Source organism: Thermobia domestica, chromosome 3 (genome assembly GCF_964235325.1).
Source record: "Thermobia domestica chromosome 3, izTheDome1.hap1.1, whole genome shotgun sequence".
NCBI classification, from domain to species: domain Eukaryota; kingdom Metazoa; phylum Arthropoda; class Insecta; order Zygentoma; family Lepismatidae; genus Thermobia; species Thermobia domestica.
Window position 1 is genome coordinate 260,785,876 of NC_137456.1, and position 27,673 is coordinate 260,813,548.

Genomic DNA, 27,673 nt, shown 5'->3' on the forward strand with positions numbered 1-27,673 from the left:
AAGTTTTATTTTTGTTTTATTGTTCTTATTTACTGCTCTTTTGACATGAAATTTGCCACATACATATCTTTGCCGATTATACACAGACTAACATTATAAGAAATACCGGGTGAATTCGTTATCAAATTATATTCCTACAACAACATATTTATAGACATGCGACAATAATTTTGGACATGAGTGTACATATTTACCTATATTTACTATCTAATGTAGGCTGGGAAGGCGTAGTATATTAACATTAAATTTTGACTTACCCTTTAAAATACTTTCTTTAATTGCTTACGCTTGACATCTTTTGGAATTCCTCTGACGATAGACTAGCAATATTCAGCAAGATACTTTCAGTCCATTTTGCATTCTAACGCTTTTCAAATGACAATGTCCTGATGAAACCGTTCTCCGTGTTCATTACTTACTATGAGGGAAAAGTTAAGATGTGAGTGCAAAAAGTGTAATTTTAATGATATGTAGTATCTCATGAGTTGAAAACTCCGCATCATGTCACTAATAAATACCTTCATAAATTGCAGCTTTTGCATTTCCAAAAAAACCTGAACATACCGGTTTAAATGACAGCCAAGATAATTTCTCAATTTCAGAGAGTTTAGTTTCAAAGTCTTCATCCTGCATGACTGTTTTAATCTGTAGACCAACAAATACTCATCCTTAATTTCGGGGATTTCTCCTTAAGGTGCGTGAAAGCAATATCTTCTCTATCTAGTTCTTTAACAAAAATCGTCATCAACCCAAGCTTGATATGTAATGGTGGCAAAAATACATCTTGAGGGTTCAGAATTGATTTGCGAGATATGTTCCTGGTGCCAGGAATGAAATCTTGTCTTTGAGGCCAGTATTTAAGGACGTAGTAGTTTACTTTGTCACGGCTGATCCACTCACATAAAAACAATACTTGGGTATTCTTGTTGCATTCCTGTGATAATACCAATAAGTTTCAAGTCCACCTACACATGACAATTGAATGTTTTATATTTAATGAAAGCCAATATTGCACTCATAACTTCATACGTCCTTTGTAAGAGCAGCGTATGCTAAAGAAGCAAACGTATTAACATTTCCAATGTAGAGAAGCACTGCTTCAGACTTAGTTTCGAGCTGTCAATAAGTGCTACTCGGTGGGATTATATTCATGTCCCAAAGTGTAAAATAAGCCATCTACAACTTTACAATTCCTCCGTTTTCAACAATTATCCTCAAAATGACTGTCGTGTTATAAACATATTGATTTTAATATCTTGAGCTAAGAAATTCCAACCTTGAACCCTGGAGCCCAACACTTCCGGTTTTCTTTTAGGAAGATTTAAGTCTAGTATAAGATGGTTAATCTCTTCTTGTGTGATCAAGTAAGGTGACGTTGACTGGGATGCAGACGGGTGAAAGTCTACACTTTCCCCGTTGTTTGGAACGTCTGAAGTATCATCTTCTGAATCAATAGTGTAATGTTATGGAGCTTTAGGTACTGGAAGATCTTCACTGTGGGGATGTGGTCGAATAGCTTAGAGGAAAAGTCCTTTACATCTGTCATGCAAAAGTAACAGTCACTACACAATATTAGTTGTTCACGCCAAATCATACGAACAGCAAATTCCATAAAACTATGTTTTCATTCTAGTCAGTTTCTCAAATTCCTGGAACACGTAGTGCAACATATGTGCGGGTCCCAAAACTTACCCTAGTCTCAACCCTACAGCTAAAGTACAGTTTATAAGCCTTTTTAATTAAAGGTGTACATTTAATCAACATTTTCTAGAAACCCAGATGCACAGCTCATACTACCACAAAAATGCACAACGCGGCAAATCCGACCACTCCTAACGAAATACCACTCAGGAAATAACAATACAATCGAACCAAAAATTACTTAAATGCTAGAACGTACGGCAGCAGATTTCGGTAACACAAATCTGAACTCGTTTATTACTAGATATTAATGGGATACTACCTGAAATGAAGATACAGAGTGAGGAGAAATATGAGAAACCAGTGCTCCCTATTATAACACAGGAAAAGACTCGTATGCAGTAGGAGAAAATTGGAGGATGAGGAGAACTCCTCTTTAAACAATGTAATTATTCCTTCTGTAAAGAAGAAAAATTGTCGCTTGGATGGTTTTCAAATCATAGTATATTTTAAGATATATTACATATACAATAATTTTTATTTTAAGCATATTTTTGCCCTCCCCGCTGGTCTACTGGATAGCACGCGCGCCTTCGGTGCATGAGATCTCGGGTTCGATTCTCGGTAGAAGAGCATTGAAGGACACGATGACTCGGACTCCACCTTAAACTGTAGGATCACATCTCATATAGCCTCGCTGCTGAAAAACTACACTAAATTTCAATTCCAATCATTAATCATATTTCAAACCAATCATTAATCATATTTCATCACCACCCGTAAAAATACGGTATTTCACAGTGCAAAATTTCAAACTTCTCAATTGTTCACAAAGTTGGTATGTGATACATAAAAAGTAATTACAGATTGGATTTTCTCATGCAAAAATAGATAAGAAAAACATATGTTCATGTAAAGGACAGAATTCGTGTTGCACAGTGTTATTTTTCAGAGAATTTATTGTTAGTCTTATTGTGTTTCTTATTAAAACATGAAACCCTACTTTAATACAGTTGTTCCGAACAGAGTCGGATCTAGAAGGTAAAAACTGGGGGGGGGGGGTGCTGCCAGAACCCAGACTATGGTAGCTATATCATGAGTTAACAACAAACGTTCATGATATATCGGCCCCGGGCTAGATTCGCCCTTGATTCCGAACATTTTTTACTTACGAGAAACCTATCCAAGTGTAACTCTGACTTCGAGTCGAGACTATGGCCGTTGGATACCTTGTCCCAAAAGAACATAACACGAAAAGAGATACATCCTCGATCTCAACCGTTGCGGAGATATAAGCGTGAAAAATTAGAAATTGAGCTCCTTACTATACATTACAAAGTCAGATTCCGGGTCAGATTTTTTGGAAACGGTTGGGTAAGAAAACTTAACGAATACATATCAAATTAGTGTGGGGAGCTCAGCACGTTTTGAATGAAAAATTTGTGTCTCCAGGGCCTCGCAGGGTCCCAGGCGGGGTTCAACACAAAATTTGCAAATGGAATCGGGGGACGAGTAACATATTGTATGAAAGCTATTGTTAAATAAAAGAAGATAGAACAAACTTCAACTCTCTACAATAACACTGTGCAAACGGGCAACTGGTCAAAATGTCAATACAACCTACATCGCAAAATCTATGGCCACTCTTCTAAATCCGTTAAGTTGCAACAATAACAAAACAGAAACACGTTTATGAGTGCAAGGTATTGAAGTAAAGCAAATTGCTACAGTCTCTCTCACAGAGTCGCACAACGGATCTTATCCAAGTATAAGTGTGACGTCCAATGACCAATGGACCATAGAATGACCACGACCATTGGATTCCGTGTCCTAGAAGAGAAACGATACATTGTCAATCGCAACCGTCGTGGAGGGTGAGAAGTTCAAAAGGCAACGGTATATGCTTCGCAAATCGGGATCCCAAATTCGCAGAGTACACCAGGAAATTTCTGTCGGGGGATTTGCTGAATGAGAAACATGATGGTAAAGACGTAAAGGATTGATCTTGAAACTTTGAGAGACATTGAAGAATAAGCTGGTGGAGAAAACGTGAACAGTGATGCAAAAACAAAGTATATCGCTGGGTGGTTGTCTAGGGATATAGAAAATGGTCAAGAATAATATTTCGTGAAAATATACAATTGTAAACCAGTTTGATAAGTGTAAAACAAAACAAAACAAAACAGAAGCACAGTGGAGTAGAAGATAAGTAAAAAATGGTGAACGCACGAAAAGGAAAAATTTATAGAAGAATGTTGCCATCGGCGTGATTTACTTGTCAAAGCGCTTGCCTACGGCACGCGTGTGTGCGCGTTCAAATCAACTGATATCCCTTGAGAAAGGTGGTTGCGATTGACAGTGTATCCTTTCTCTTCTAGGACACGAAATCCAATGGCCATAATCATTCTATGGTCCGTTGGTCATTCGAAGTCATACTTATACTTGGATAAGTTACGTTGTGCGTCTCTGTGAGAGACTCTGCAGCAATTTGCTTTACTTCAATACCTTGCACTTTTAAACGTGTTTTTCTGTTTTGTTATTGTCACAACTTAACAGATTTAGAAGCGTAGCCATAGCTTTTCTGATGTAGGTTGTATTGATATTTTGACCAGTTGCCCGTTTGCTCAGGGTTATCGTAGAAAGTTGTGATTTGTTCTATCTTCTTTTATTTAACAATAGCTTTCATACAATGTTACTCATTCCCCGATTCCATTTGCAAATTTTGAGTTGAACCCGCCTGGGACCCTGCGAGTGCCCCGGGGACACAAATTTTTCATTCAAAAGATACTGGGCTCCCTACACTAATTTGATATGTATTCGGTGAGTTTCCTTGCCCAACCGTTTCCGAAAAATCTAACTTTGTACTGTACACTTGGATAGGTTCCCTCGTTAGTGTCCGTCTTTAATGAATTCTGCATACTTCGCGCCACTTTCTCTTTGCTTCTCATTAATCTGACCACATTTGCGACTTCAGAACAGTATTGCCAGATTTGAAGATTAAAAAGTAGCGAGGTTGTTCTCCAAAATTAGCGAGTTGGAACTATTTAAAGCCCTAAAATAAAAATGAATTATTTGGCAACTATGCTTTTACTAATACTTTGAGTTGGAAATACGTCAGAAGTCTCAGTTGGCAGCTGTCAAGCGGTGACCGTAATTTTGGACTATTGCCAGTAGTGTATTAGAGCAAATTACGTATGTTCTACTATATCAGAAGCAGTAGAAATGCAGTATGCAGTAAGTGACGTAACTAGGGGGATAAACGAGGCTTGTGCCCCGGTGCCGGATTGTGAGGGCGCAAAATTGGGCAAATAATTTGATTGAGATTTCTGCGCTCTCGCCATCTATGGCCATTTAGCCCATCACGTATGAGGATGATGTCCCTGGGCGAGCACACTATCCGGGAAAAGGGAACGAAGAAAGGAAACGCCCTTTGACTTATAAGTTAGGCACTACCCCGTCATTTCCCTGGTGTGAATGAGGAAAAGTCAGGAAAACCTCATTCAAGATGGCTTACTTGTAAATGCTTTTTACAGTTTTCCAAACGGATGACCCACTGGGAACCGAACCCGGTACCGCTCGAAGGCGAGGGCGTTATTTGGGAGAGCATTTGGTTTTGTTGGTCTGGGGGAGCGCTAAGGCGAGTTCTTGCCCCGGGCGACAACTAGCGTCTTTCCGTCACTGTGGGCAATGGATTGAGCAGACGGTAATAATATAAAATGGGCGACCTTTCTGATTTCCAAAGAGACATATTTGATTAAACCAGTTTTCTGGACTTTGAAATACACTTTACAGCCTTTACGCCGTTATTCTTCATTTTCTAAATTCATTTGTTAAATTCTTTATCTGAAAGCCATGAATTTGGGAACTTTCTGTTGTAATTCCACTTACTGAATAAGGATAAATACAGTAACACAATTAGGCCTAAATTTGCAATGTTTACGTTTTCACAGATCCACACAAATATTAGGTCTAGGAATTACCTGAGATAGTAAGACGGGCAGTGATAGTGCAACAGCGTAAATTCAACAAAAGTTTAGCGCTGTCAGGGGGCCGCGGTGGCTCAGTGGTAGAGCGTTCATCGCTGGTGCATGGAGTCCTTGTTTCGATTTTAACTTGCGCCAAGTGAGCCTTGAAGTAGACAAACATCGTATGCGTGGGTTTTCTCGGGGTTCTCCTGTTTCCTCCAATTTTCTTCATTCCACCATTTTACTCATTTCTCATTACCGTCTTCTTTAACCTAGACGGCATAAGTGTGGGACGTAAAATTTAAAGATTCCATTTCATTTCTAGCGCTGTCAGATCTGGAAATTAAAAAGTATTAAAACTATAATTGAACTAATATCCAACATGGTAGCTTTAGTGAAACTATTGTTCATCGAGAATAGAACACTCAATAAACAATACCTTTATATTATTAGGCCTATATAAAACAAATAATTTGTGATTTTATATATATGCAGAAGAAAGTAACGGATTCTTAAGAGTTGTATCCTGCAGATAATTAAAATTAACCCGAAAGTAGCGTGTCGCCCAATTTGAAATTTTGGTAGTGAAGGCATTTTAAGTATCGCCCAATCCGCTACTTATAGCCCAATCTGGCAACACTGTTTCAGAAACAGCATTTAACGTTCAAGTCTTCAATATAATAATAATAATTCTCAACCAAGTGATATCTTTTTCTAGCAAATCTTCTGCATACCCTTTTAGTGTAGTATTAATTTTCTACAAATTTTGTTGTTAATGGAATCAGTTTTTACTGAATACTCATTTTGTACAGGGTAGGGCAAATAAAAGTGGCCCGAATAGTGGATACGGTTGGACATGAATGTATGCATAGAACCACACCACGTGTACGCACACACAACTGCTTGATACCTTAGTTTGGGTTGAGCATTGTGAGTTGGGTAGTGCATAGATGAAGATGATACTCACAGTGCAGCAGAGGGTGTTGTTATGGAAGGTTATGTAAAAACAAATTCGTGGAAATATTATGGTCAGTTGTTTGCTCATGAATTTCATTGTGTCAAAGTGCCAGCAAAGAATGCACTGGAACGACTAATCAGAGAATGGTGCCAGGCAGAATCTATTTTGAACAAGGCAAAAAGCATTCCGAAACGTGTCAGAATACCTGAAATTATGGCCATTTTCATTCATGTGGTCATTTAAGAGTTGAATGGTGGTAATTTTCAATATCTGCTATAAACAGGTTAGCGAGCTATTTCCTTCCCTTTGCTGTGTTTCTTTGTACCCTGGAACTCTATTCTCCAGCCTACTTTTATTTGCCCCGCCCCGTATTTGCACACTATTTAGTTTGACGTCTCTGTTACAACATTCGTATAATATATAATTAAGAATACTGTTCGTTTTTTGTTGGTAGCTTGCTCCCCGTTTGCTCGTTCCTCACGCCCACGTAGGGGACGTACCTCCTGGTTGAGAACCACTACTAATAGTTCTGGAAACATTTTTTTTTTTTTTTTTTGACTAGAAAAAGCTACTGCCTCCATTGATTTGCCCTTCGGGACAGATAATTGAGTCAAAAATAATTATCTTTGGCATCTATTCCGAAGTTGGTCCTCTGATTGGTTTTCGACAAAAAGCGTAATAACAGCTACGAAAATTTAAAAAATAATAAATTTTTAGGACCGCCTTAAAAGTGTATAATAGAGTAAGGGAGGGATAAGAGGACTCACTCAGGGAAGTAATGCTCCCGGAAGTAGGAACTAAATAGACGGTTCTGATTGGTTGGCGTTATCCGTTTCTTGGCAAGTATTAAATAGCTTAAATATAGCAAAATCAAAGGTTTGCTGCTGTCGGCCCTCCTGGCGGAGCGTGTTAAGTAGTAGTAGTAGGAACGGGTTAGAAGCCCCGCAGAGCTAGTTTTTTCGATATTGATCCCCAGGATATAAATTTTTTGACCGACTTAAAACAGCTAGTTGGGTAGCGCGCGAAAAAAAATTTACTTCCGGGAGTATTTCACTCCCGAGCGGGTCGTGGAATAGATGAGTGTCGGATAGTATCGGACAGAACAGATTATTCTGAAATTAATGTAATTAGAGTCTGTTGGCAGGCAAGAAGTGAACATCTGCAACCATGTCGAAGTCTGGCAGTCATCTGCTTTGAGGCGCGTGAAGCAGGTAAATGGAAGCGAGCGTGACTGCATTTCCTGAACACTCTGTGTATTCAATAAATTGTTGGAAGTGTGAGTGTAAAACAGGTAAGAGCAGAGAGAGTATTGTAACCATTATATAAAACGCACATTATGTGCGAGTAAGTTCATATATTAACCTTTTGTTCAAAACTAATATGTGCGACACAATTCATGAATAATTGCAAACGTGTGAATCGGATAGTATCGGACACTTTATTGGCGTGTAGTATTTGACAAATGGAAAGTCATTAAATTCATAGAAAATAAGCTGTTCTTTATTCCCAAGATTGTGTTGCTGTTATAATATAAGAATCTCTTTTACAGGCACGAGAATTATCAAGAGAAGGAAAGTAAAATATAAAGATATGAGGGGAAAATGGGAGGAAGCAAATATAAAATATGAAAGCTGCTTTGGTCACATGTGTTGTACAATCATATCATAACCAAAATATTTTCACGTCCCACATCGTCCTAGAACTCGATGAAACGACGAAAGAGATGTGTTGTGCAAAGTGAAATATAGATATCTAGTCCTTATGAACGTGAACTAGAAGCAAGAGTCCGTCTTCCAACTACAAAGGCTCGAAACATGGAGAACGGCAGATCCGGGTCTATTTCAGCCAAACAAAATGTACGGTAATTAAGCAACGCACTAACCGAAATGGATCCCAGAAAGAACCACAGGAATAAGCTCAAGACGACAAAGATATGCGTTGCATAATTTGTGGAAAGTCATTTCAAGAAGATTGAATACCTTGTTACCGTTGCAGTGGGTGGGCTCATGAAAATTGTATAAATCTAGAGCTTTGTCCAGAGCTTACGTATGGAACAACTGTGAATCAATGTCTTAGAAACGCATAGCTCTATGTTTTATGAACTTAACTGTAGGTAAGTATAGTGTCCGATACTACACGAAAAAAGTTTAGAAATACTTCAATTTTGCCTATTTTCGTTTTCCTTACTTGGCTGTGCAAATGAACGTTTTCTATACGGAAATTGCATATATTGTTAGAATAAAGTTTGCACTTGGTATTCAACTAGTTGTTTTCAGTTTCTACTCCCAAGCCTATGAAATATATTTTGAAACACTCTTACGTGTCTGATACTACCCGACCCTACTTTAAGTAGGGTAGGGTAGGGTTAGCTTAGGATTAAGTAAGCTTGGACCTATGTTCTTAAAATTAATAGAGTGTAATTTCTCGTCTCTACTTAAGGATACTAACTGGAGCGTATCTATACACCTCTAACCATGTTCAAAATACAAATGCTCCTTACTGTCCGACAATCCAACTATTAAGTAAACTTGCGCAAAATAGTTCCCTCCGCTTACCAAATAGTTCCATGGTTAAAACCGCTTATAAAGAGAAGTAAACACAACTTTCGTTCTCCGTACATATTATCACACACAAAAGCGGGCAAATTATCGATTTCTTCCTGGTGAATTTTCAAAATTTTGCGAGAAACGGACGACCAACTTCGGAACTTAACCCTTATCTTTATATTACAGGACCATAGGCAAAACACTTATATAGAGAGAGCCAATACAGTTTTTTTTTAAAAGGAACTGACCTTAGTTCAGCTAACATTCATGCATATATACCAGTAAATGACTTGAAGTTTCAGGTGGGCAGAAGTTGGCCGAAGAATAGTGTTGGTCCTCTTAGCTACGGGCGTGCTATATTAAGCAAATTTTCACCTTTTAACAATCAAAGTGATTAGGTTAATTTAGCGGGCTTCAGGTAGGTTATAATATCTTACTCACTTAAGACTCTAACATACTTCGGATATAGTATACATGAAGCTGCATCAGTTCCCGAAGGAGCAGGACGATCATATTTTTAGGAATTATTCATTGAGTATGTACGAACTTACAAAGGGGGTAACAAAGCGACTTTTATTTACTTATCGACTGATACGAAAATAAAAAAGAACGTACCTGTACTTTATATCTGCATGTATAGTGCCCTTGTACTTTATACATGACTATGTGTGTGTGTGGGGGGGGAGGGATTTAACGCATATCGCATGTTTTGTGCACGTGGATACTTCTTACTATTGCACTACGTTGAAAATTTATATTTCATGTAGAAGTGGTAATAGAACACAGAAGAAACGCAGATCAGGGGGTTCTCATGTATACTATTACCCTACCTACGCAGGCTTCTTTATACAAATGAAGGAACTTACTTAAATCAGTTTCTAGCTTTTGTAAATTTTGCTATTTTTTTGATTCCAGTCCCCTTTCTGTGACACTAACCCTTCGAAATAGAGAAAAGTAGAGCATGAAAATCCTCACAATACTTGACACAACTTGAGTTATCAGAATCTAATAAAAAGCACGCTAAAAAAAATATGTTCATCAAATTAACTTAATAGCAGCAACTTTTTCTTCTTCTTCCATTACAAAAATGCCTTCGGTGCACAGTTGCCAACTATCGTTTCAGAGACTGTGCTAAATAAGATTACACAAATCCCAGATTGAAAAGCTGTGCAAACAGTCGAAATTATGTGTAAAATTAAGTTTATTGATGAACGTAACCAATACACGTAAGGTACCAGAAGAGTCACGTAATCATGTGTTTCTAAGCTTAACAAACCTCTTGGAAGGGAAATAAGAGCACGAGTACATAAAGAAAATTTAACGTAAAGAAATGAAATAGTGTTCAATATTCAATTAAAATTCTAGTCAAATTTTTAAATTTTCTTTATTCACAAGTATATTATTATTATATGTGCACGTGATATTACCATAATAATAATATTAATAATATTTGTATGCACTATACTGAAACTGTAATTTTAACTGTAATTGAAACTGTATTACCAGTGGTTGAAGTGAGACGGTATGCGGTGGTATGCCATACCGCCTCTGGTTTTTCAGTGATGATGGCATACCGCCACTGATTTTTGGTGATCAAGACAGGGGCGTAAATAAGGGCCCCGCAGACCTCGCATTGCGGGAAGGCCCCAAGCCATCAGGGCCCCCCAAATAGTTTATTGGGACGTAGGGAAGGGGCCCCACTCCACACTGTCTGCGGGAGAGCCCCCAAGCCTTTAGTTACGCCACTGGATGAAGATATACCGTCACGGGAGAGTAGATGCTAAATTCCTTTAATAAATTAATTTTTGAACACAGAAATTATTTCTACATAAGAAATAAAATCTTTTTACGTACAAAGCTATTCCTCAATTACTAAGTTAATAACACCGACATTTTTGTTATTTTTCTTCTACCTTTTAAAATCAGGTATTTTCAAAGAAGTCCATTTAGTTTATATACAGATAACCAAGAAAGTTCTGTTGCGTTTTCACCTACCACCGTTTAACATCAGTATGTCACCTAAGACGTACCTGGAATATCAAAAATAGTCTCTTTCAGCATCGACGACCTTCAGCCAACGTTCTGGAAGGCCACGGCTTCCCTCGCGGTAGAAGTTAGTGGGCCGTAAAGCAAAAAGGTATCAAGTACATTTTACACCTCTACTAGGAATTTGAACTGCAGTGATTTTCCAAGGAATGGAACAGGTGATAATAGGACGGTGCAATGCCCGGTGAGTATGGCAGTTGCAATAGTGTTTCCCATCCAAGGTGTAGAATGGTGTCCCGGATTATCCTAGTCACGTAGGTCTTAGCGTTGTCCTGTAACAACAGGAGGACCCCTTTGCGATTCAAAAGTGCTGACTCCGGGATTTTGAGTTTTTCTTGACATGACTCAACTGCTGACAGTATACAGTTGCATTGATGCTCTGACCAGCTGGTAGCAGTTCGCGATGCACGAAGCCGCGAGCACTCCACCAAATACATAGGAAGACCTTCTTCTGGTGCAGTGCTGGGTTTGCTGTTTTGGAACCGGTTCACGGAATGCTAAGCAATGATGATGGCGCCCTGGAACTTCGTACAGGACCTACTTCTCATCACATGTCGAATCCTGTCCAGAAATGGCTCTTTCTTCAGACGAAACAGCATCAGAAACAGAGGTGTCTGCTCGTGTTGCCTTCTGGCCCGGAGTCAAATGATGTGCAGGCACGTAGCCAAGGGGGGAGGGTCCGGACCCTCCCTTCGAAACTAGAAATGAAAAAATAAGGTAGGATGAAACAAAATGAAATGAGAAAAAGAAGGATCAGCGTTAAAAAAAGTTACGGAATTCTCTGAATTTCTGCTACTAGTCAGGGAGATTTCAAGCTTCCGAAAGCATAGTGCCGTTGTGTAACAGCGTGGACATTTTTTTATCATAATTTTTCGTCATCGCATCCTTGCAGTATCAAACATGTTACTATCAATCATGCTACTTCACTTACTTCAAACATGTATTTTCTACTGCTCCTTTAACCTGTCATTTGGAACAGACAGTAGTTGACGGAATAATAAAAACAAAAATTTATGTGGAAAAAAAGTTAACATTTAATTCAACAGAGAAAGGAACGCAGATATTCTAAAATATTTTACATTATTGAGTGTGTACTTTTTATAGTAGTTGAGGTCATAATGAAAGGAAAATTGTTATATTTGAATAAAGAGAGGAAGGACGTAAATATTGTAAAATCTTTTTCAATACGTTTTTTATTAAAATACTAACATATTTTCATTTTATTGTTCTAACTAACCAATATTTGTTAATAGTAAAATAGTTTAGATTGATCGAGCTTTTGAGCCTTTAGAATTTCATGTCTCGCTCCCCCCCCTCGTTACGAAATCCTGGTTAAACGAACCAATATATGTTACAGTAAAATAGTTTAGAATGATCTAACCCCTAGTGTGATGACCACAGTATTTCATGTCACGGACCCTCCCTTCACGAAATCCAGGCTACGTGCCTGTGATGAGGGACCCATCGACCTAACTTGTAGTGCTTTCCAAGTTGATGGAGGTGCTGCCGAATGGTTTCTCCATTCATAATGAACTGTAGTTCCAGTTCCACACATGTCGGCCATTGTTTCCCTCAATTGCTCCCTGAAGATATTCATTTTGTACTTGTGTTGGTCTTCCGGCACCTGGTGCATCTTCGAGTGTTTCGTCACCGTCCTTAAACTTATTAAACCACCGCTGCACTGTCTTCGAAGTCACGACACTCTCACCAAAATCCTGGCATATCTTCGGCCCCGCTGCAGCAGCGTTTGACCCCAGTTTGAACTTGTACAGCATACACGCCCTTATGACGCTCTGTCTAGGTCCCATGTTCACTCTGTCCTTATGCAAGTTCACGGTGTAACTGAACTGCCACAACCAGGTAGTATGTTGGATATACCCATACCAACAACTGACCTTCGCCTTACTTACATTCGCATTCAACTCACGGTGTGAGGTCCAATGGAACACAGACCCCAACAAAAAGCGACAGAACTTTCTTGGTTACCTTTATATTTTGATGTGCCATATTGAATTGTTTCTTTCGTATGTATGTGTGTGTCTTCTTGTATTAATGCATATAATTGTCGTGCTTTGAGCATGGGCGGATTTACGGGATGTCTGCTGGGGGGCGGATCTTCCGGGGGTTTGGAATACCGGGCAGTCCGAAAATGTTTCTGCTGGAAATTGTTAATACAAGAACTTGGTTTATGAGCATTTTCGTATAATTCTCTCTAATAAAATATAAAGGGATATTTTTTTTCAGAAAGTTGTTGGCGAAGGATCAGTCACTACATGCCCCCTCACCGTAAGCAAAGAGAAGCTGTTCCAGTTGTTTTCAGTCATTATGTAAATAGAAACCCAATTTTTAGGCAACATACCCTCACTGTATGTCAACATTTTGATAGCCGGTATGTCAAGTTAAAATCGTAATAAACCATATATCGCCTCTGCTTTTTTTTTATACTTAGAACACTGTGTATTACAATTCTGGAGTTACTAGTCTGAAACTATTACAAGTGCTATAAGGTGTTTAGAAATGAGAGTGGATATGAAATATGATTGTATTATTATATTATTTTCCGCTGTTGGTGTATTTTTACAGAGTGTAGGAAAATTTTTATGTTTACAGGCATATCATTATTAGTGTGAAACCGTTACAAGTGTTATATGAATTTGTATCACTTGGAAATGTGCATTAAAATACTTGTAAATGCAACATGCAAGCAGAAACTTAACCTACACCTCTCTTCTTTGATCTACTTACCTAACATACTGTACTCTACAAACCAAGCCTTAACTAATGTATAGGGGCGTGATTTTATTTCTGCCCCTAAATGACGCCCCTGGTAATGTGCAATCTCAATCTATTATATCGTGTTCGCACAAGTTTGTTTGTGCATTTTATTTTTTTGCATGAATAACTGCCCCCATAGAAGATTAATTAGCACTAATATCAACATGTGTATAATTTACTGCGTTTGCGCCAGAATTAAATGCAGAATGTTTTAGGGAAACACCAAGAAAAGTGAAGTTTTTAAAAACTGATTCATTATTGTATATCTTTACGCTCGTATAAAAATTATATATGGGTTAAAATATTGAAATGTTCGGAATTCACATTTTGCTATTTGTAAGCATATTAGTTAGAAATATATAGTATGAATGGAGATTTTCACTGAAATACGGATTTAAAATTGAATTAAAAAAAAACAACAACAAATATTCAACAATAATAGAAAATATTCTTTTAAATATTTTGGGCCCGTGGTGGCTCAGTGGTACCGGGGTTAGTCGCCTTCGAGTTTTAGGCAAGTTAGGAAGTGCTGCGGCGTGAACTATTATACAGTGACCTTGTCGTACTTACGATAGAGAAAACGTTAGAGCAACATTACGTGTTCAAATTTTGTGTGAAGCTGAACAAGACGCCAAAGGTATCTTCCGAATCTGAAGAAAGCCTTTGGCGATGATTGCATGTCTTATTCACAGGCAAAGAAGTGGCACAAAGCGTTCCGAGAAGGTCGTGAAAACGTTAACGACGAGGCCTATTGCGGACGCCCCTCAACATCGTGAACAGAGGAAAATGTCACTCGTGTGCGCGAATTGCTCTACACAGATCGTCGCATTAGTGTTCGTATGATGGCGGAACAGTTAAACCTGCAGAAAACCGTTGTTCACGTGATTGTATTGGAAGAATTGGGCATGCGTAAAATTTGTACAAAACTTGTGTCAAAAGTCTTGCAGACACGCAAAAAGTAATTCGTGTGGAAATGTATCAGGAACTGAAAGAACTTTGTGAGGATGATTCCAATTTCCTGGACAACGTAATCACTGGTGATGAGTCACGGATTTTTGAATATGATTCGGAATCCAAGAGGCAAAGCTCCGAATGGCACACGCCATCGTCACCGCGCCAGAAGAAAGCTCGAATGAGCATATCCAAAGTCAAGTCCATCGTAATTTTTTTATTCAGAACGAATCGTGCACCACGAGTTTGTCACCGCTGGCCAAACTGTCACTGCTCAATATTACAAGGGAGTGCTTCAGAGACTGAACGCTAGGGTCACCAGAGTCCGAAAGGAGCTCCAAGAGCCATGGAAACCATCATGAAAATGCCGTCTAACAACGCCTTTGCTGTAACGTCCTACCTCACCCGGATCGGCATAGCAACGGTTCCCCACCCACCCTACAGTCCGGACCTAGCCCCGGCGGAATTTTGTTTCCTTGATTGAAACGGGTGTTTAAAGTTGCATTATCTAAACCTTTTCCATCCAATTTGGGCATGATCCGTACAGGAGCACTAGATCAAGCGATTGCAGCAGATGTGGTAGCAAGGTGTCTATTTGTTCATTCCTTACCCGGAAGAAATACACTATTTTTCGATCCGTAAGGATCGGTAAATAATTTACCGTAAATTATTAATTGTATTTAAACTTTGTTATTTTTAAATGGCTGAAGCGAGGTAATCTTACGATGATATTTTAAAAACTAGTCATTTCGGAGTCCAAGAATTATTTGGGGCGAACTGGCCCCGATGGTCCTCCCCTTGGCTACATCCCTGGACTTAACAACTTTTACTCAGCAAACACAAATATGTCAGATGCCTCTACTTTTGAAGAAGAGAAAAGTATGTTATCTGTATGTAGTGCTTTTCCTATCAGCATAATTATTTTTCACATGGCGAAGGGTTACATTTTAAGTGTAGATTTGCAGCAAATCGTCATTACAATAGTAGGGCGGCTTAAACCGTAAAATCAAAGGAAAACTGCATTTAATGAAAGAATTATGAAACTTGGCACACTTGTAGAGTAAGGTATAGGAAACATGGAGGCATATGGAGGCATTCGAAATTCGTTCTTGTTTGGCCGCCATCTTGGAAATCAATATGGCGTCCACGCGAAGGCACAGACTTTTACTTAAATAATAATATCTCCTCACAGAATTACCCTAGAATCCTCCCTCTTGCGTCAAATTAAAGCTAATGAAAGAGTTAAGAATTTAAACTTAGTACATTTTATTTGTACGCCCACCATATTTAAATATAGCGACTGTTATCAGTAAATTTTAGTTGTACGAGGGTCACTACGAAAGTTTTGAGATGTGAAATAACTTACATACATAAAATCAATTTAACACTTACATTTTCTCAAAGCATTCACCATTACACTATACACACTTTTGCATCCTCGAAAACACTTTTGGAAGCAGTGTTGCCAGTCTTTTTCTTCAAGTCTTGAAAGTTCATTCTCGTAAGCCACTACAGCTTCTTCAGGGCTGCAAAATCTCTTCCCACGCATGCGATCTTTGATCCTGGGGTACAGAAGAAAATCACACGGGGCCAGGTCAGGGCTATACGGCAGATGAGTCATAAGTTTGACCTCCGTAGATTCTAAAAACTGAATTTTAATGTTGGCCGTGTGTGCGGACGCGTTGTCATGATGAAGCAGGATCCCACGCAATCCAGTTCTTGGACGCAGTTCCCGAAGCTTCTGGAACACTTTTGTTAGGCAAACAGTGGTGTACCACTGAGCAGTAACAGTCCTTTGTTCTTCAAGTGGAACAGTTGCAACATGGCCAGATTTGGAGAAGAAATTTGCGACCATCTTCTTCCCCACACTTCGCGGTCGCTTCACTTTCGTGGGTGGATTTTCGTTTGGAAAGATCGAAACTGTAGACTGGCGTTTATTTTCAGGGTCAAATTGATAGATCCAAGTCTCATCACCAGTAACAATGTCAGAGACGCATCGAGAATTTCCTCCATCAAAACTTGCAAGCATTTCTTCACACCATTTCACACGCATGCGCTTCTGCTGTTCAGTCAAAGTGTGAGGCACCCAACAGATGAAATTTTCCTGAGCCGAAGATGATCATGAAGAATTTTTGTTATTGCTGGCGATCTAATGTTCACTGTAGATTCAATGTCCTTGAAGGTTGTTCGAGGATTTTCTCGAATCATTTGTTCCACAGCGGCAATGTTTTCATCTGACACAGCTGTTGCCGGACGCCCAGCTCTCTCTTCATCTTTAAGCGATGTCCGACCTCTTCTGAATTCACTAAACTACCGAAAAATTATAGCACGGGAAGGAGCAAGGTCCCCAAATGCCCCGTGCAAACGGTTAAGGCTTTGTGTCTCGTACAAACTACTTTTGAAATCGTAAAGGATCATTGCCCGAAAATGTTCCCTTTCGAACTCCATTCTAGACAGCCGAATACTGCTGACATCAACAAACAAGTGAAGGCGATACGGCCACGCCGATAAGCGAGGCGAGTTGAAACTTCCTTCGCTTCTTCGCTCTGGATACCACTACAGAACGCAATTGTTGGAAATACTCTGCCACAACAATGCGGATCTCAAAACTTTCGTAGTGACCCTCGTATTCGTTACTGAATATTGGTATAATGACAAATAAATATGAAACATTGTACATTCACGTAGAAGTAAACATGATAGAGCATAATCTAGCCTTTCCAACGATGTCAGTATCTTTGCTCTATCTTTAAAATGGAGAAAGCTAGTCGATTTTATGTATTACAGGGCGTTGTGCTTTGAGATCTTCATTTCACACCAATGCGTAATTATGTCCTCAAGAAATTACGATGATTACTTGCTCAAACGTTGATCTAGCACCCGTTGTAGCTATGGATCAGCCATTACATCCCTAGCCAAAGCCTTGCAGTGGAACTGGCCATACTTATGAAGAAAGTAAGCTTTTCATCATGTTTGCACCCCTGCATATCGAGCAAAATTTTCTGAAGATATTAGGCAAGTATTTAGATAGTAGCGGCTGGACATAGGCTCTCACGAGAGCAGACATCGCAACAGCAGGCGTTGCAGACTCTTTCTTAAAGGCTTCCAATATTACTAAGATAAGATTAGCTCACGAAATTACAACTGTTGCTCTCTATGAACTTATGCAAAAAGCCTATCAGAAGGATAACAGCAATCTCCGATTCCAAGAATGGACAAAAGCAAAAAGTCAAGATATTCCAATGTTTAAGTATTGCACTACATGCCTGAATCTTCAGATGATTCTGTTCATGTTTGTACGATCATAGAGGACTGGAGATTACAATCTCTTCGTTTCAACCTTGAAGGATATGATACCCTGTTTTTTTTTTCGATGGATTTTTACAATTGTGCAAGATGGCCTCCGGCGTTTGTTAAAGATCTAGTCTAGCTTCCGCGAACATTGCCTAAAATATTCGAGGCTTTTCAACAGTGAATGTTCATTGTTAAAAAGACGGACAGAAAATCTTCGTCTATGGCGATAGATCAAGCCCATGAGAAGAACAACGCTCTTGTCAAAGGAGATGGGAGAGCAATAGATCTTTCGGATAGCCCTTCCGCCCTTCGTAGATGGATGCTTGCTGGGCCCGAAATTTCATTTATGATTCAAGACTTCGAGGAAGGTCAATTGGGATTGCACACAGAAACCGAGTATAGGCACCATGAAGAAACATAGTCTTTTCAGAAGAGATTTCGTGCAAAGCGCTTCATGAGGTCTTGGACAAGGTTGGAAAGCCATTTCTTGAAGTAGAAAACGAATTATTTTCCCTGGAAAACGGCGTTGTAGTGCAAGAGGAATGCAAAAGAAACCTTATGATTATTGAAGAAACAGGGAAGAACCAATACAAATCATACTTAAAGGATAGAATTTTGAATCAACGAGTCTCAATATACTCTCACCAGTGTCTAATAATAATTTCAAGATGTTTGGATTAGCTAGAAAGGCTCGATCCCCTAATATGCTTATAAAATCACTGAAATACAACATAGATCTCTCTTTTCTAAGCTGTTTGTAGTATGTGTGAACAGAGAATTGGAGATCGACAACTTCTTTGCCTTTGAAAACCAACCATTTCCACCCTCCATTTCTCAGAATGGGATTATGAGAACTGGTGATAAAGCTCTGTTACTTTGGTACTGGAGAACAATATATTATGAACGATGCAGTACTAGGAGACTGCTCTAACACAGAAAGTGAAAATGACCAGGAGGAATCCATTACGCCACACCTTTCTGCCACTACGTTAAAGAGTGTAGCTTCTCTTAAGTTTGATGTAATTACGTACGATGGGGCAGCCCCTGTTCACATTTTTAAGCCAATAGCTACAAGTACGTTCCTTGAGTAGTCCTCAATAATATTTCAAGAACACATCAAATAAGACGCTAACAAGTATAATGTGCAACGAGTGGACATTGTATGGGACACTTATATCTACTATTAAATCTCATACTAGGGAATCTTGAGGTAGTGGACGGAGATTACAAGTACGGCCAAATGGATCATTGTCAAGGAACTGGCAAAACTTCCTTAAAAATTCCGAAAATATATTTGATGTATTCCAACGATATATCGTGCTCTGTTGTGCTCAGACGAGTGACTTATGACTGTAAATGAGGCTCGAAAGCAACTATTTACTTCCTTCAACAGAACGATGTTCAACATTCCCCCGACAGCTGATGCTTTGAAGCAGCATATTTTAAGGGCACTTTACCAAAGTGGTCACATATGGGGAGAAGCCATAATGAACATCATTAATACTCCACCACTATAAGAATGGGGACGGATTTTGCTAGATGAGAAACCAACACCAAAATGGTCAACTCAACCGGAAATTTCTGAGGCAGTAAGAGAAGAGGAGTTGCAAGAAAGCATGCCAGCAAAATGCCTTGCAAGTGCAAAAAGAAAGGACTGTTGTGTACACTTATGTGCAAAAATTGTGCAAGAGCGTGCTCCTGAAGTGACTTGACGCTTTGAAACTACTGTTATTCACTTCTTTTTTATTGAAAAAAAGTCTCATATAATACAATTTCTAATAATAATATTTCAAAATAGTTTTCTACTAATATAAGCGTAGTACACCGTTCATTGTAACTGTAGACAAACCAGTATAGCATGTGACTAAACGAGCAAATATATTCTGCTAGTCTGATATTCTTGGGAAATTGATTTTCTTTAGTTTGACTCGAGAAGGAAGTATTTATCGTAATTTTTTGAGAACATAATTACACTTTGGTGTGAAATTGAAGATCCCAAAGCACAACACCCTGTAATACATAAAAACGAAGAGCTCCCTTTATTTTGAAGATAGAGTAAAGATACTGACATCGTTGGAAAGGCTAGATTATGCTCTATCATGTTCACTTCTACGAGAATGTACAATGTTTCATAGTTATTTGCCATTATAGCAATATTTAGTAACGAGTACAACTAAAATTTACTGATAACAGTCGCTATATTTAAATATGGTGGCCGTCAAATAAAATGTACTAAGTTTAAATTCTTAACTCTTTCATTATCTTTAATTTGACGCAAGAAGGAGGTTTCCAGGGTAGTTCTGTGAGGAGATATTATTTAAGTAAAAGTCTATGCCTTCGCATGGACGCCATATTGATTTCCAAGATGGCGGCCAAACAGGAACAAATTTCGAATGCCTCCATATCTTAAACGGTTTCCTATAACTTACTGTACAAGTGTGCCCGGTTTCATAATTCTTTCACTAAATGCAGTTTTTTATGACTAAGCCGCGCTACTACAATGGTAATTTTATTGTTTAAATCAGTACGTGCAATTACGAAAAAAAAAAAAACTGTTCAAGATATTATCCGCTAACGGAGTATTTCGACATAATGTACAGAGCTCTCCTTATATTGACAAGTAGGGTTATTAGTGTGCATTAGATGTGCAATCCCAATTCAAGTAAATATACATTTAGGATATTGAGGGGACCGCATTTGGTTGAAACACTGTTTACATTTGCCCACTTCCCTTTTGTAATATTTATTTGAAATCCACAAAAAATGAATCAAATTAAAGTTTGAAACCTCATCTATTAGGTAGAGTTTTATTCCTTTTGTACAGTGTACACGGAGTAACACACAATGGGCTCTATGCAGAGTCGTTCTGACGCGAGATTAGTGCCATACTAAAGAGCTCGACTAACATATGTTTCCTTCAGTAGTCAGGCTTTTAGTATGACCCTAATCATATCTCATAGGGCGGAATATCTTCAGATCTGCGAGTGTAGCAAGCAACCCTGTTTACTGGGTAGATCAGGGGTAAAAATGAGGGGGAACGCGGAGGGAAGCCGTCCCCCGCCTCGAAAAAATAAGCACGGCGTCCCGCCAGTTCCTTAAAAAATACAATGGGCAAAGATAGGAAAGAGGGAACGGCCTGACGTCATGCCTCTACCTACCGCCCCCTACCTTTTCAGGTCCACTTTTATTCCTGGGGTAGGTTGAAACATACCGTGGGGATTATATAAAATGTAATTGAGTATAATATAATGTGAATTCTACATGTTTTCCACAAGTTGCTAAACAGATCAAAATTATTTTCATAGCCATGAGCTCGTAACAATAACAAAACATAGCACTGCAATAGAAAATACAATTAAATTATTTGATATGGAATTACCCGAAAACTACATCCCTTATCATAGTCGGAATTGCAGTTGTGGAAAAGAACTGTTCCACCAGTGCACATTTCATGACCCCAAAGTTGGCATGATATACATTCAACCCTCTTTTCCCAAGGTTTAGAGTTCTTTCGTGGCTAAGCGGTTAGTGTTCGCGCCTTTGGCATTGGAGCCCCGGGTTCGATTCCCGCTGGATCTCATGTGGTTCGGATTCCACGTTAATCAATAGGTCCACACCTCATATAGCCTCGCTGCGGAATGGGACGTTAAACACAAAATCAACTGAACGTTTTCCCAAGGTTTGCTGTTAGAATGCGTATTACAAAAAATATATATACGAAGGCAAGTCAAAATATACTTTTCATTGTACACTTTCAGTCTACACTTTTCATTCTACAGTTTATTTACATGAAGCTAGGATATACTATGCACATCATTTTTCCACGTAATCTTCCTCCTTATCAATGCACTTGGCCCAGCGGTCAACGAGCTTACGTATTCCTTTCAAATATAAGGTTTTCGGTTGGTCATGAAGCCACTTTGGCATCGCATTTTGCACGTCTAAATCTGAGGCAAATCGGAGACAACGCAAAGCATCCTTGAGTGGCTCAAACAAGTCAAAGTCAGACGAAGCTAGGTCTGGGCTGTAGGGAGGGTGTTCCAATAACTCACATTTCAGTTTGTTGGTGGTTTCAATAGTGTGATGACTCGTGTGTGGGCGTGCATTGTCACAGTGCACAGACTTTATGAAAACGAGCTCGTCATGGATGATTTGATGGGCAGAGCCATGACTGATGTTCGCCTATTCGCCAGAACCATCTCTCGAACTTGCTGAATCTAGTCATCTGTAGGGGAGATTGATGACCGTCGTGCTCCCTCTTCATGCGTTACACTTGTTCGACCACTTTTAAACTTCTCGAGCCACAAAAACACAGTTTTACGTGATAGTGCAGTTCTCCCATATTGCGATGTAGTCTGCGATGAATGTCTAACCATTTGACACCCTCCGACCAGAGGAATCGGATCGCTGCTCGTTGTTCCTCTTTGGTGCAAACTTCTAATGGAGCAGCTATGACATATTTGCAACAGAAGGAAGAAAAATTGAGAAATTAAGATCACACTTTCACAGCGTTACCACAACAGTATAACAATAAAATATGCGAGGACGGAAGACAAAGTGCGCAATGTAAGAAAAGTTATGACAAAATTGTACGTAAGTTTTGACTCGCCTTCGTATTATTCATCTTCCGAGCTCGAACTAGGGTCATATATTTTTCTCTTTTCGGTTTCTTATTTGGAAGTAGTGAACACTTTCCCTTTTGGTAGTCCTATTAACTTTGTACTTTCCCCTGTATGTGCTAATTCATTTGTTATAGATGTATCTGTTAACACAGCGCTCTTTCGTCTCCTACAAACCACCTTTCTTCTTTCTAAGCACAGCTATCTACGCACTTTGAAAGATGACTTATTTCCAGTGATAACATTTTGGTACTTTACAATTGTCAGAATAGGGAGCAGAAGGATCACTATTAATAGTGTTTGCAATACATTGTTGGAATTCAGATTTAAGTTGCTCATTAAAAGTCATGGTTAATTGTACAGACATTAGAACAGGAATTGTTACCTACAGCATGTGGCGAAACTACAATAGACTCTTTTGGTAGGCCTATATTACACTCCTTCGGCACATCAATATTGTTTCTTCCTTGCGAAGTAGAATCATTAAAAATGTGATGACAACAGAAGATGGCAAAAATTTCTCTACTGAAACATATTGCTATTGTACTGATAGATTCCAGACACAAAATATAGAAGTGATATTGACTGCATATTCCGCACGAGGTAGAGCACTTTTTACTAATGTTGGAATATCATAAATTGCGATAAATTTACCTGGGTTATTTCTAATCCACACATCACTCTCAGTAAAAGGATTGACATTTATAGGAGCACTGCGATGGGGGAAAGATAAGAGTATAATATCACTTGCTTTGCAAAAATTAATTATTGGAATTGATAAATGAGATTGATGGTTATCCAACAAAACAAGAACAGGGTGTTCAATGGAACATCTTGTGTGCTCAACAAACTACTACATGAACCGCAAAAAATGAATGATTGTCATCCAACCCGTTTGACACTGGTGATCTTCCATTGGTGAAATAATAGCGATATTTTTTTTCGAGGCAATAGGAATTAACATAGTAGGAATTATGTTACCAGCAACATCTACTCTTACTAGTTGATCTCTTTCGATAGAAGTAATTGGACATATTTGCTTAACCCCCTTAGATACTAAGTTACGACTTTCTCTGGTTTTTGGACGAATTGTTACATCATTTTCATTGATGTTGTATGTATCTGAACATGTGAACTTACAGTTACAAAGAACTTTTCCATAATTCTCGAGAAAAAACCTCACATTATCTTTATTGAAACTTTTACTCTGACGAGGCTTGTTACTTCAGAATGACACAGAAATAAATTCGGATGTCTTTGCAAGAAAGATAAAAAGAAGTTTGTACCAACCATATTTGTATCGCACAAACTTTAAAGATATTTGACATTATTTTTCGCTGCATAGTCTTTGTACAGCTTTGGGTACTGAGCCATAAAACAACCGGACAGCCTTATCAAGATAAGAAACAAGTTCCATTTCTCTTTCATAACTAAACACTTGATTTTTAATTATCCAATAACGAAAGGTAGGCCATTCTTCTTTGGATGATCGATGTTTTGTAGCATTTGTTTCTGTTTCTTACATAGTAGGGGAGCATATGTAGCAAAAAAGGCTTCAGAGGCAGGTTTAGTGCAGAAATGTTAGCGATAGTTTTATTTGGTCATGAACATCGTCTATAAGAATAATTTTCATGGTGGAATTTCATATTCTGATGCAGGTAGGGTTAGTGACGTCATCAAGATGGCCACCAATTAAAACTGTAGCTCCGTTACTTTTTGTCCGATTTTGATGAAACCTGGCTTATTTGAAAGATACTGCTGAGACGAGTGGAAATGGTTATGTACACTTTTGACGTAAAACCAATAGTTTCCGAGATAAGTGATGAATTGTATTTTTTCGCCATTTTTCTCATTTCATATATATTTCGTGGATGAACAGTTCATTTTCATCTGACTTTCATGTACTGGACTTAATATAAAAGCTAATACTAAGACAAAAAGGCGTTATTTGAAATTTTGTTGTAAAATCAACAGTTTTCGAGCAAATAAATATATATATTTTCTAAAATTTTAAACAGTATGTTTGTAACCATTACAATTATAATTCTATCCATTAACTTGAAGAATGACACGTTTTGTCATGAAAATTATATATACAAATATATCTGGACATTAGTATTTTAATTATTATCATGATATTTTGCTGAAAACCTTCCTTACGGCCATTTCTGCATAATTTTGGAAGAAATCGTTCCTATGGGAAATTGTCTTCCATGTTGGAGTCTATATTTATATGTATATCTGAGTAGTTATCACAAGTTGTTGTTCTCCTTTGATTCGCACATTTCAGTACATGGTAGATTGTATGAGAAACGTTTACATGGTGGATTACACCTAGTTTTTCGGCATGAACATCTAGTCAGTTGCAAGATTGAATCTGGAACACATGACATTTCACAGCGAATAGGACATAGCATTCCATCTTCAAACTGGCATCCATGATCAATGGGAGACGGGATTGTGGGTTGAGATTGATCGTCTTTATTCCAAATCATTACTCGGTACGTCGGTAGTTTACTCTTTTTATATCAGCAACCAAAGCACTTCTTGTAGGTGGTACTTTTTTTTTTACCAACTAACTTCCTTCTTCGAAAATAAATACCACCGTAAGTCTGTGAGTTTAGAAATAGTAGTTCCAGGTTTATGAAGTTGGCAAACGAACGCCTCTAGTTCATTAAATGTTTCATCAGTGGTTATCTCATTGGAACCTAGAGATGTCATTGCCTAGAGGATTTCACTTGCAGCATTAATAAATGTTTTCCAGTAGGTATTAGATCGAATAAAGTTCAGCAAACATTCCACCATCCTCATATATTCACGAAACATTTGAAATGTAGGGTCTAATTTCTTACCAAACAATTTTTTCTATTCTGACTTACAGTTTACAGCTTCAATAGGACGGAGAAGTTCTTCAATGTCCTCTTTTGTGATTGATTTCCCTCTCATATCATCCACCTTTTCTATTAACGCTCGAGGCATACTTTTGTCGATCAATTCTTCAAAATAAAAATGGTGGCTCGCAACGACGGGTGTGCGTTTATGAGCTTCAATTGCACGTCTAACGTGTTTATCTGTTAAGATTTGTCGCACAGCACTGTCATCGTATAGCACTTCACACAATTCAGGAATATCATTTCCATCACACAATTCTACAAGAGCTCGAAGAAATGCCATTATACCCTATTATGTGCAGTTCCTCTAGCCTGAATACAAATCGGTCTTTTAAGTTCTGTCGAGACATTACAAATTGCTGAACAGGCCTGTACAAACTCAGATCTAAACTTAAAATACATTTTGCATCTCCGTTCAAGATCTTCTAATTGCTGAAAGAAGGTTAATTGTATTGAACGATCAGTTGAAGGTGCTTGTATTAATGGTAAAACATACACTAGAGTTATGTTTTAGGATCACCCTGCAATTGTGCATTAAAAGAGTTCCACGTTAGGTCACATTTGGTAGTTGAATTTACGTTGCTTTGGAAATCAAAATTGTCATTATCTTTTTGGTCATGTTAGTCACTGTCAAGATCATACGAACATGATCTTGCATCCACAGAAGGGGGATTTAGTATCATTCTGGCCTTGAATAAGCTCCAAGCTAAGTTGATATTGTGAGTCTGGTTGGCGTTACAATCAATATAAACTGTATTTTTGGTTTAAGGTGGCTTGATCCATCATATGGACTAATATTTTTTTTTTGTATAATGTAGGACTGATTTTAGTGAATCACATCCCTCCTTTTTCTCTTCATTCAAGGCAATAATTAGAGATTCGTCATTTTCATGCATTTCTTTGTAACAAACCATAATAGTAACATGCGGCGTTCCTTTTCCATCTGGAGTGTTCTCTAAGAAGTTCAAATTACCTGCAGCATAGTAAATAAATCTCTCCTTTGCAAGATCTGGTGGAATACACAAACCTCCATTGTGTTCGGTGCGGTGCAGAATTTCATTCGCTAAAGCTATATCCAATCTTAGTAATTTGTTGTAATCTACAGAAATATCCAAATTACGCATGAGTTGCACCAAAAATTTACTACGTGCCTTTGAATAAATAGTCAAAGTAACATCAACTTAGAGTGGAAATTCGCGAGAATGCCTTGACTTCTCTAAACCGTATGCTATTTGTCTTTCTGAAAGGGAGTGGTACATAATTATGATAGACTATCCACTTTCATATCCAATTATTTGTGGTTAACATTTCTAGAGTGAAACATTTTACTTCCACCTAATAGCCCACTTAACAAATGACTTAATTTCTGAGGAATGCATTGTTTTTATTTTGTCCTCTTCCACGGAACCGAAAAAGACCACTTCTCTCCTTGCAGAATTGCTTTCCTGAGTATATTTGCAGCTTGATATAGAACTTCGATCTCTCCCTTCATATTTACGCTACCTTCACATATAGCTTTTGCTTACATGATATGGCCTCACTTACTGATTTTAACATAATACGCTTTAAATGGTTCTTTCTGGAGGGTTTTATTAATTTTGTGTTTACATCAAAAAGTTCATTTTCAATAAATGTTTTCAGAGATTTTCTTGACATTACATCTTCCGCTTTCACCCCTTTAGAAAAACATATTTTCTGATAGAAATTCTCTGCGTCTGCCATTGTAATAACTTTGCCATCCGAGAGGGCCTCCGAAAGGCAATTTACGAATTCTATTTGACTGACTAAGACAGCAATATTTGGTACGGTTGCACCTGATTTTTCTGAACTTCGAAGTGGGTTTCTCACATGTTTATTGAAACATTATGATGTACATCATACGCGTGACTATCTTCAGAGTCAATAAGCTCTCTCAATTTTATCTATCATTCTTGTTTACATTTTCACTGCATCGTGTAACTTTTCCCAACACATACTTTTTTTTTTT

General features: G+C 38.3%; 2 protein-coding genes across 9 annotated transcripts in view; one reads left to right on the plus strand and one right to left on the minus strand.

Annotated features, from left to right (window-relative positions):
* Positions 1 to 27,673, plus strand: part of LOC145681035 (relaxin receptor 2-like) — a 1,105,974-nt gene that overhangs the window by 803,254 nt on the left and 275,047 nt on the right. The gene's annotated exons all lie outside the window — the stretch shown is intronic.
* The window catches only part of LOC145681034 (uncharacterized), a 187,512-nt gene that overhangs the window by 115,588 nt on the left and 44,251 nt on the right, over positions 1 to 27,673 (minus strand). The window contains exon 1 of one of the 8 annotated variants that reach the window (XM_081752351.1): positions 23,185 to 23,779. The exons of 1 other annotated variant lie outside the window; for it this stretch is intronic. Coding sequence is in view for 2 of the 7 variants with exons in the window: in XM_081752353.1 (XP_081608479.1) it covers positions 9,726 to 9,770 (45 nt within the window). In the remaining 5 variants the exon portion in view is untranslated. Of the gene's footprint in view, positions 1 to 9,725; positions 9,950 to 9,976; positions 10,222 to 23,184; positions 23,780 to 27,673 lie in introns of those variants that run through there. 6 more of the 8 variants (XM_081752355.1, XM_081752354.1, XM_081752349.1 and 3 more) reach the window with 6 other exon arrangements.